The sequence below is a fragment of the Pseudopodoces humilis genome, chromosome 31 (assembly GCF_049639895.1).
Source record: "Pseudopodoces humilis isolate 2021_Gansu_Grassland_sample_001 chromosome 31, ASM4963989v1, whole genome shotgun sequence".
NCBI classification, from domain to species: Eukaryota; Metazoa; Chordata; class Aves; order Passeriformes; family Paridae; genus Pseudopodoces; species Pseudopodoces humilis.
In genome coordinates, this window is record NC_142230.1 from 1,315,545 (window position 1) to 1,325,857 (window position 10,313).

The 10,313-nt window shown below is 63.8% G+C and overlaps 2 protein-coding genes across 4 annotated transcripts; both read left to right on the forward strand.

The window, feature by feature from the left end:
• The first annotated feature begins 1,363 nt into the window (after positions 1–1,363).
• On the forward strand, positions 1,364–6,047 carry MTMR11 (myotubularin related protein 11). Of its 3 annotated transcripts, none has more exons than XM_088068482.1 (14): positions 1,364–1,669; positions 2,062–2,134; positions 2,252–2,394; positions 2,498–2,748; positions 2,839–2,926; positions 3,006–3,094; positions 3,171–3,292; positions 3,378–3,441; positions 3,644–3,714; positions 3,796–3,971; positions 4,054–4,224; positions 4,410–4,601; positions 4,918–5,178; positions 5,715–6,047. In XM_088068482.1, exons 1-14 carry the CDS (start codon positions 1,427–1,429, stop codon positions 5,805–5,807), a joined length of 2,037 nt encoding a protein of 678 aa, XP_087924608.1. In that variant the 5' UTR covers positions 1,364–1,426; the 3' UTR covers positions 5,808–6,047. The 3 variants fall into 3 exon arrangements, with proteins under 3 accessions (XP_087924608.1, XP_014117460.2, XP_087924607.1); XM_014261985.2 differs by having other exon boundaries at positions 5,767–6,047; XM_088068481.1 differs by having other exon boundaries at positions 5,770–6,047.
• SF3B4 (splicing factor 3b subunit 4) lies at positions 5,926–10,141 on the forward strand. Its single transcript, XM_005533471.3, has 6 exons — positions 5,926–6,416; positions 6,818–6,946; positions 7,259–7,801; positions 7,938–8,132; positions 9,055–9,225; positions 9,636–10,141. The coding sequence occupies exons 1-6, from the start codon at positions 6,071–6,073 to the stop codon at positions 9,818–9,820; spliced, it is 1,569 nt and encodes a 522-aa protein (XP_005533528.2). The 5' UTR covers positions 5,926–6,070; the 3' UTR covers positions 9,821–10,141.
• Positions 10,142–10,313: the final 172 nt, after the last annotated feature.

Genomic DNA, 10,313 nt, shown 5'->3' on the forward strand with positions numbered 1-10,313 from the left:
CATTTACTATTTATGTTGGGGGTTATTATTTCTATTATTAACTGTGTGATTCCATTTTGGTACTAATTCTTGGCTTTCATTTAAAAAAGAATACCCTCAAACACTCTTCCTTCCCTGTTTCTTTCCATCCTTGCTGGTCTTGGAGCCTTTTCTCCAGCTGCATCCCAAGGCCACCCCAGAGGTGTGTTCCCTTGGTACCTGAGTCTCTGGACAAAATTAGGGATAAAGTCTCGCATGGGCCATCTGGATGCTGAGGCTTTAAAAAGAGGAAGAAGAGGTTTGGGGGTGGTTGGAGGTGGATGGAAGAGGGTGGAACTCCAGGAACAGTTTCCCATAGGATTTCTGTCATTGGGATTTTCTCTCCCAGCTCCTGGTGTTTTTTCCTTCCTCCTGATTCTGTGAGTGGACACTCCATGCCCGGTTCCATGCCTGTGCCAGATGATTTTCTTCCAGGATCTTTCCTCCTGCCGTGGCCCAGACTGACCCCTGGCTTGGAGCAGGTCCGAGCTCAAAGCCTCCAGGAAATTCCTCTCATCTGCCAGGTGCCAGAGCCAAAAGCCTACCCAAGCCCCCGGGAACCTCTGCCAGATGATTCTCCTGCAGGAGGAAAATCGGGGTGCACGAGCTGCAGCCTCCAAAGCTGGGACAGCCCCAAGCATCTGGGGAGAAATACACCAAAAATCAGAGCTGTAACTGGAGTTCCCTTGAGTTTTCCATGTGCCTGATTTGTGTGTCAGGATTTATCCTGACACGTGCCGGCACTGCTACCTCGGCTGCCTCGGGCTTTGGGTTTTGGGGTGCCCGGAGGTCTCGTGGCACTGAGGGGTGGCACAGGTAGCCCCGGGGCCACCATGCACCTGCTGCCCGCTTTGAGGCAGGGGCCGGCGGGAGCAGGGCCGGCTTGGCTTGGCAGCCGGCGTTGGGCTGGGAGGAGAAGGCTCCGTGCTTCTGCTGTGAGTCACCGAGCAGCTTCTGCTGCCGTGTGCCGGGAGGGGCCCCGGGCCCCCCGCCCGTGACCCTCCTGGCGGGGTTTGGGGGTTCCCGGCACTGGGCAGCGCTTGCAGGACCGCAGAACCGCCCGTTCTTGACGGGGTCGCAGGGCTGCACCCCCGCCCCAACGCTGAAGCCCTGCGGTGCCTGAGGCCGCTCCCCCTCCGCCCGCGGAGCTCCCGGCCCCGGGGTCCCCCCTGTCCCGCCGCCGGTACCGGGCACTGGGATGGCGGCGCGCGGAGCGCCGGGCCCCGATGGGCGGGATGCCGGGGCAGGGATGCCAGGGGAGGGCGGGATGCCGGGGCAGGGATGCCAGGGGAGGGCGGGATGCCGGAGGGGAGGGCGGGATGCCGGAGCCGGGCCGGGCTCTCGGGGCTCTCTCCCGGGTTGCTCTGGCCCCGGCGCTCCGGGCCCGCCCGGCCAAAGTCCCTGCGCCATGAGCGGGGCCCCGGGCGGGCGTCGCCCGACCTTCCCCGGGCTCCCAGGTAGGGCCGGGGCCGGGGCCGGGGTCTGGGGGAGGCTCGGCACGCTCGGAGCCCCGGACCCAGTGTCGGTCCCCGCAGGGGAGCGGGTGCTTGAGGAGGCGGCGGGCGCCCGGCAGCGCTGCGGGAACGGCGGCGGCTCCGCCCCGGGGACGCTGCTCTGCACCAACCGCCGCCTCGCCTTCCTGCCCGGCCAGGTGCGACAGGAACACCAGGAACGCCGGGAATAGCGGGAGCGGGATCAGGAACGGGACGGCGGGGCCCCGCGTCTCCTGCCCGGGGGGACCCCTGCCCCGGCGGGACTCCATCCCACCGCATCCCGATCCCATTCCGAATCCATCCCACCGTACCCCGACCCTCGGCTCAGCCCCACCCCACCGCATCCCTGACTCCCATCCCAACTCCCGCCCAGCCCATCCTGGCTCGTTGACTGCAGAACCCGCCGTCTTCACCCTGGGAACTCCTTACTGCAGGACTTAGTGGGGGACAAGGGACATGGGACAGCCAGGTCCAGATCCATCCCCATCACCCTTCCTGGGACTGGGGGGACACTCTGGGGCAGTTTCCAGCCCTCCCCACTCTCCCACAGGCTCCTGGCTCCCGCGGCCTCCTCCGCTCTGAGGACGAGGTGGCCCTGCCCTGCATCCACAAGCTGGTGGCAGGTAATGGGGACATCCGGGGGTACAAGGGATGAGCTGGGCAGGTCTCGGGGCTCAGCCCCATGTAATGAGTTGGCCGGGTCTCGGCTGGCCCCGACAGCCTCATCCCCCTGACCCCAGCCAGCAGCTTCTCCAAGCCCAAGGTGCTGACGGCCGCCTCCACCCTCAAGTTCATCCCCGAGGAACTCGCCGTCTTCTGTCGGGATTTCCGCCTGCTCCATTTCTACTTCCCCGAGAACGGATTGGCTCCGCAGGCGTTCCGGGTGAGCCAGGGAGGTGCAGAAGTGTTGTACCCTCACTCTGGGGTACCCCACGGTTCCGGGGAAGCCCGGGGGGCTCACACCCCACCCCTGGCCGCCCTCGCAGGTGGCCAATGCCATCGCACAGGCACGGGAGGCAGCTGAGTGGGAGGGGGACGCTGCTGAGGGACACGATGGCTGGTCCTGCCCTGGCGAAGCCCCCCCGGAGGAGGACGAGGACGAGGAGGATGAGGAGGAAGGCTCGTCCACCATGCTGCTCTTTGAGAGCCTGTGGGACTGGGAGAAGGAGCTGCAGCGTCTCGGCACTGCGGGCTGGAGGGTGAGCACCGTCAATGAGCGCTTCGACATGGCCCCCAGGTACAGCCTGTCAGTCCCCCAACTGTCTGAGCCACTGGAAATGGCACCTGTGATTTGGGGGACTCCACCCTGTGTCCCACATTCCCACAGCCTCCCCCAGTACCTGTGGGTGCCCAGTGGGCTTCTGGACCACGACCTCAAGCAAACTTTTGCCCACTTTCAGGAGCGACGGGTGCCTGTGAGTGCCTGGGCAGGCCCTGGCGGGGTAGGGGGCACTGGCAGGGGGATGTGGGGGCATCACCCCGTTTCTCTTGCAGCGCCTGTGCTGGCATCACCCGGGTGGGGGGGACCTGCTGAGAGCCGCCAGCTTTCACCCAGCCTCAGAGCCAGGCAGTGAGGACGTGAGGTGGGTCCCAGGGGGCCTGGGGGGGCTGAGGCGTACCCCTGGCCTGGCCCCAGCTGGGGCTCCCTGTGCCCCCCAGGTGCCTGGAGGCGCTGCTGCTGGGGGACCGTGGGCCCTGCATTTTGGCCGACACGGCCGAGCTGCCCACGCTTGCTGACATCCAGCTCGCCCACCTGAGGCTGCGGGCACTCTGCCTGCCTGGTAAGTGGCACCGGGCAGGCCCTGGGGACCCCTTGACCACCCAGGGGCCTTCCCCTCCACTAAAACCCCATCCCATGGGATCCAGGTGCGGTGGCAGAGGAGAAGTGGCTCTCAGCCCTGGAGGGGACACGCTGGCTGGACCATGTCCGGTGAGCAGGGGACACGGGGGCTCTTTGGGGTGTAGGGAGGTATTTTGGGGTGTAGGGAGGAAATTCACCGTAAATCCCATGGTGGAACGTCCCCTCCAGGCCAGCTGGCACTGGATGTGGCCACTGTGGTGGGTGCAGGAGCCACCCAAATAGGTGACTGTGGCATTTTGGGGTGCCCTGAACCCCTGCTTTTGCCCCCCAGCACCTGCCTGAGAAAAGCTGTGGAGGTGGTGTTGCTGCTGGCAGGGAAGCGCTGCTCTGTGGTCCTGCAAGGTGGGAGCACCAGGATGCGGGACGGAAAAGGCTGGAGGAGGCTGGAAAGGGGATCCTCCCCTCACCACCTTGCCCCCCCAGAGCCCTCGGATCGGGACCTGAACTGCCTCCTGGCCTCTCTGGTGCAGCTCCTGGGGGACCCCCACGCCCGCTCCCTGCCTGGCTTCCAGAGCCTGGTGCAGCGGGAGTGGGTGGCAGCCGGGCACCCCTTCCCGCGCCGCCTGGGGCTGCTCTGCCGGGACGCTCCTCGGGAGGAGGTGAGACCCCCCCCCATCCTGTCCCACCGGGGTGACAGGAGCTGGGAGGAGGTGAGCCCACCCCATCCCATATCACCCCCAGGCCCCCGTGTTCCTGCTGTTCCTGGACTGCACGTGGCAGCTCCTGTGGCAATTCCCGGCAGATTTTGGCTTCACTGAGGCTTTTCTCCTGGCACTCCACGACAGCAGCTTCAGCCCCTACTTCAGCACTTTCCGCTTCAGCTGCCAGCGCCAGCGGGGCCGCAGCAGCATGGTGAGGGGCAGGGGCACATTGCTGCATCCCCAAACCCTCCCATTTCACCCCTTCTCCTCACTCTGTCTCAGTTTCTCCATCCCCATTCCAAACTGTGATCTCTCATTTCACCCCTTCTTTTTCCCGCTCTGCTTCAGTTTCCCCATCCCAAATGGGGGACTGACTTCCCAACTCTTGCCCCACAGCCCCAGCTCCCCAGCCAGACCTACTGGCCTGTGGGGGGCTGGCAGGATCCTGGGGGGCACAGGGGAGGCCCCCACACCTGCACCTTCCCCCCGGTCTGGGCCTGGGGGCGGCGCTACACCCGGCAGCAGCAGGAGCAATTCCGGAACCCTATGGGACCCCCGGCCCCTGCTGAGTCCCCGGCCCCAGGCACGGTGAGTGGGGCTGGGCTGGGGGGCTGCACCCTTCCTTTGCCTCCCATTTGTCCTTCTGGCTGGCTTTTCCCTCCCTTTTTCCCTTTTTCCCTTTTTGCCTATCGTTTACCCGCATTTCCTCTTTCAGCCCCTTTTATTCCTAATGCCTTTTTTTCACCCCACTTTTCCTCCCCTGTTTTCCCTTCACAACGGACTTCACCCATTTTTGTTTCCCCCTAAATTCCTACTCCCTCTCATCCCTCAGACCCTCATCCCTAACCCTAACCCTCACCCTAACCCTCCACTTTTCCTAATCCCTGTTTTGCCCCTTTCCCAGCCTGGAGACCCCTGCCCGCAGGGGGGACCCAGGCTGGTGCTGACGCTGGCTAAGGGCTCGTTGTGCCCCCACCACCTGCCCTGGTGGAGCCGCCCCCCCCCGCGCCCGTCCCACCGGGTGTCCCTCTCAGAGAGCCTGGGGACACAAGGGGGGCTCTTGGGGGCCTGCCAGCCCCCCCCAGGGCTGCTCCTGCCCTGCACCCTCGGGCCCTGCATCCGCCTCTGGCACCGCTGCTACCTCAGGGGGCTGCCCCAGGAACAGGTACCGGGGAAACTGAAGCATGGGGGGAGGCTGGGGCCCAGGGGGTCCTGGTTTGGGGGGTCCTGGTTTGGGGGTCCTGGTTTGGGGGGTCCTGGTTTGGGGGTCCTGGTTTGGGGGGTCCTGGTTTGGGGGTTTGGGGGTCCTGGTTTGGGGGGTCCTGGTTTGGGGGTCCTGGTTTGGGGGGTCCTGGTTTGGGGGGTCCTGGTTTGGGGGTCCTGGTTTGGGGGGTCCTGGTTTGGGGGGTCCTGGTTTGGGGGTCCTGGTTTGGGGGGTCCTGGTTTGGGGGTCCTGGTTTGGGGGGCCCCAGCCTGTCCTGCTGCGTGGGCTGGACCCAGCTGGTGTCCATGCAGCTAACCCTGTGTGTGCACGAGCGGGGAGGGATGAACGGATGGACCCCACGTCCATCCATCCTGTCCTGTCTGTGTCCCTGTCCTGCGCTGGACATCGTGCCCTGTGTTACCATCCTTGTGTCCCTGTCCCATGATGAACACTCCATGTCCTCGTCCCTGTGTTCCTGTCCCATGTCTCTGTCCCAGCCTCGTGTCCCGTGCCCTGCATCCCCACGCTGGGCTGGACATTGTCTCTCAGCAGCGTGGGCGCTTGGCCCCGTCCCTGGCCGGGCTGGCTGAGGAGCTGGAGCTGCTCCAGGACCGGCTCCGTGCCTGGGACACGCAGAGACCGCACTGAGACCCCGAGAGCATCGGCCAGACACCGCCAGCATCTCCCGAGCCCTGGGGCCTTTGCAACAGCCCCGTGCCCTCTCCTTGCAGCTGCTCCCGGCTCCCTCTGCGTGCTTGGGGGTCCCGAGGTGTCCCCGACGCCGGGCGAGCACTTTCCATTAAATCTATGCTGCCTCCATGGGGCTCGAGGAGCTCAGGGATGGGCACTGGAGATGGGATGGGACTGGAATGGGGATGGAATGAGGACTCTGCGGGAGCCCAGACCTGGGACCCCCGGCACTGCGAACATGGGGCATTTAAGGGCACTCCTGGCCGCAACGGCCATGTCGCGACAGAAGAGTGGCGACACTCCGTGTCCCGACAAAGGGACGCCGGCCCCTGCCGGCCCCTCCCGCCACACCCAAGATGGCGGCAGCGCCGTCCCCGCACACGCCACTTCCGGCCCGTCCCACGGACGCGAGGCTTGCGCGCTGACGTCACGCATTGCGTGCCTGCGTGCGGCTCCGCGCGCGGAGCGGGATAAGATGGCGGCGGGGCCGATTTCGGAGAGGAACCAGGGTGGGAGCGGCGGGGGGTGCCCGGGGGCACGGCGAGATACGGGCAGCGCTGTGGGCACGGAGGGGGACACCGCGGGGGTCCTGTGGAGACCTTGGGTGTACACATCGGGGGGCACAGGCGGGGGGGTTCTGGCGGGAGTGGGGAGGCTCTGGTGTATCCTGGAGGCACGGGAAGGAGCTGGAGGGAATTTTGGGCTCCCTGGCGACAAGGAGGGGGGCCACGCTGGGTTCGGGACCACGCTGGGTTCTGGTCTTCCGAAGGAAAAAGGGGCTTGGGGGCCGCCTGCTGGGTTAAGGACGGCCGGGGGCGGGCTTCGGGTTCGGGGGCTTTGTCTCGAGCCATGTCAGCCCCGAGCCCCCGTTACCTCGCGCTGTCTCGGCTCTGACCGCGGTTCCTCGCAGATGCCACGGTGTACGTGGGGGGGCTGGACGAGAAGGTCAGCGAGCCCCTGCTCTGGGAGCTCTTTCTGCAGGCCGGGCCGGTGGTCAACACGCACATGCCCAAGGACCGGGTCACGGGCCAGCACCAGGGTGAGGAGCTCCCACATCCCAACGAGGGCCAGAGCTGGGGGTGGGAGTGGAAGAGGGGGATCATCCTCTGTCCCTCAAGAGGCGTGGGGGCCCCAGGGTTTAAATTAAGTGGGGACTAAATCAAGTATTATGTGTAAGTGAAATAAAGGGGGTTTCAGTCAATAATTCAGTGGGCTTTTCAATGAACTGGAATTTTAAATCAAGTGAGGGGGTGTGGGGTATCTCGTTCTGTCCTGAAGTCCTCCTTGGGTCCCCAGTGAAATGCCTTTGAGGTCTCTTGCCCCTCCCCTGACCCTCTTTGGGGTCCTGCAGGGTACGGCTTTGTGGAGTTCCTGAGCGAGGAGGACGCTGACTATGCCATCAAGATCATGAACATGATCAAGCTCTACGGGAAACCCATCCGGGTGAACAAAGCCTCGGCCCACAACAAGAACCTGGATGTGGGCGCCAACATCTTCATTGGCAACCTGGACCCTGAGATCGATGAGAAGCTGCTCTACGACACTTTCAGCGCCTTTGGGGTAATCCTGCAGACCCCCAAGATCATGCGGGACCCCGACACGGGCAACTCCAAAGGCTACGCCTTCATCAACTTCGCCAGCTTCGATGCGTCGGACGCAGCCATCGAGGCCATGAACGGGCAGTACCTGTGCAACCGCCCCATCACCGTGTCCTACGCTTTCAAGAAGGACTCCAAGGGCGAGCGGCACGGCTCAGCGGCCGAGCGGCTGCTGGCGGCTCAGAACCCCCTCTCCCAGGCCGACCGGCCCCACCAGCTCTTTGCGGACGCCCCCCCGCCCCCGTCCGTGCCCACACCTGTGGTCACTGCGCTGGGGCCTGGGGTCACCCCTCCAGGTGGGTGGCAGACCTGTCTCAGCCAGGGCTCAAGGTGCCGGCCCGGCATCCTGCTGTTTTGTCCTGTTTCCGCCTCCTTTCCCGAGTTTTTCTGTTGCTGTGGTTTCCCTTGGCCCACCTTCCCGCTGTGTTCCAGGCCTGCCTCCCCCTGGCTCGTTCCCGCCGCCGGTGCCACCGCCTGGAGCACTGCCCCCCGGGATGCCCCCAGCCATGCCCCCGCCGCCGATGCCGCCGGGCGCTGGAGCCCCCGGGCCCCCCTCGGGAGCCGCCCCCGCCGGGGGACACCCCCCGCACCCACACCCCTTCCCCCCGGGAGGGATGCACCACCCAGGTACGGAGCGGGAGCGGGGCTCCTTCTGCGGGGGGGGTGGTCCTCTCGTCTTTCTGAGTTACAGAGTGGGGGTTGTGATTGCTGGAGGATTTGGGGAATTTAGGAAGTCATTGCTGTCTGGGAGGCACCTGAACAGGGAGAGGTGTCAGTTGCCTTTAGCTGGGAGGATGTGGGAGGCAGGGACACGGGAAGGAAAGAAGGCGGGCACATGGGAAGGCAGTGGTGCAGAGAAGGAAGGCAGGATCTACTTTTGGCATTAATAATTTAATGAAACCATTTTTTTTCCCTGATTCCCCACATTTTGGCCCTGTGGTCCTGGGAAGGAGCTCTGGCTGCATCTCAGCTCCGGGTTCAAAAGCACAAATTTTGTGAAATGTGCAATTTAATCATTCTCTGGGATTTGTTTGAGCCCGTGGCTCTGGAGCTGCCCTAATTAGGGAGCTTTGTGTGATCCTACTATGGCCATGCCAGGAACAGATGCTGCAGGGCCTGAGCAGAGCCAATTACACCTGGCCAGGGAAAACCAGGCTTGGGAGGAAGGAATTGTTTGTTTGTTTGTTTGTTTGTTTTTAATGGGATAATTGGGAAAAAGGAAGTCTGGGGGAGGTCCAGTCAGAGCAGGGCAGCCTCCAGCTTCAGATTGCTCTGGGAGCTTGTCTGGAGTCTCCAGGGATGAGGATTCCTCACTGTCCCAGGCTGCACACACTTGCTGTGCCATCTCTTTTCCCACATACTTGCATCCAAACCTTTTTCTCTTGCCAAAAATCTCTGTGTTCCCTTCTCTTTAAGCCTCTTTTTGGCAGCAGAAGCCCCTCTGCACCCATGCTTTCCAGAGATCTGGCTGGAATGGAATTTCAGTTCCTGGGGGTCTGGGAGTGCCTGGAGCTGCTTCCCGGCACCCCTAACTCCATCCTGCCCCTAGGAATGCCACCGATGCAGGTGCACCATGGGCCGCCTGGGATGGGCCAGCATCATCCAGGACCGCCAGGCTCTGGAGGGCAGCCGCCCCCCCGGCCCCCTCCAGGAATGCCACACCCCGGGCCACCCCCCATGGGGCTCCCCCCTCGGGGGCCACACTTTGGATCTCCCATGGGTGAGTGGGACCTGTCTGGGGGGCTCTCCTCTGGGGGTGGAAGGAGGGGTTGTGCAGCTGGGCATGAAGCAAGACCTGGGGGACCTGGCCCCACTGTGGGGTCTCCACAAGGTTTCCTCATTGTGACGTAGGACCCTGCAACCCCCCATTGGGATATCCACAGCTTTGGGATGGTTCTGGAGGCCCTTCGTGCCCACAGGGGTCTTGGGACAAATTCCTATTTCTGGGACCCTCAGACAGAGGGGGTGTTGGCCAAGCTGGGGGCACCTGCTGGATGTGGCACTCCTGGGTGTGGTGGGCACCTCCTGGAAGTTTGGGAGGCGGCTTGGGGCCAGTGGACCTTGTTCCTCCAGGGGGCTTGGGGGGCTCTGTCCTTTTCCCCCTGGCGCTGACCCCCCTGTCTCCCACAGGTCATCCTGGGCCGCTGCCGCACCATGGGCTCCGCGGTCCCCCCCCACTGATGCCACCCCACGGCTACAATGGGCCCCCCCGGCCCCCCCCCTATGGCTACCAGAGGGTCCCACTGCCCCCCCGGCCGGCACAGAGACCCCCTGGAGTCCCTCCCCGTGGGCCCCTGCGGGGACCCCTGCCCTGAGAGGAGGGGCGCTCTCTGGTCCCCATCCTCAGCCTTCCACAGCCCCTTGTATCGACATTCCCACTCCTGCAAAGGGCTGGGGGCCATCCCCTACTCCTCTCTTCCCTCTCCATTTCTTCCCCCCATTTCTTTTTATAATGTTAATTCTCCTCACTCTCCCCACCTCCTCCCGTTTCTCGTCCCTTGGAAGCTTTTCCAAGCTCCTTTTAACTGGATGTGTTGGTTTTGTATGGAAAGCAGTGGCCACCCACTTGCAAATAAAGGGTTTGGGAGCCAAAAGGGTCCTCAGACTGGGGATGAGGCTCTGGCTGTTTGTCACCAGCTGACGTCTCTTCCCTGCTTGGGCCACTGGGAAGAACCAGGCTGGAGGGATTTGGGGCCTGAGGAGTGGCAGAGCTGGTCCATGGTCTGATCCCTGCTCCACCAGTAAGCCTGGAAGAGCTGTGTGCTCTCTTCAGCTGCTCCGTAGGAATGTCTGGATTTCTGTTCTTGA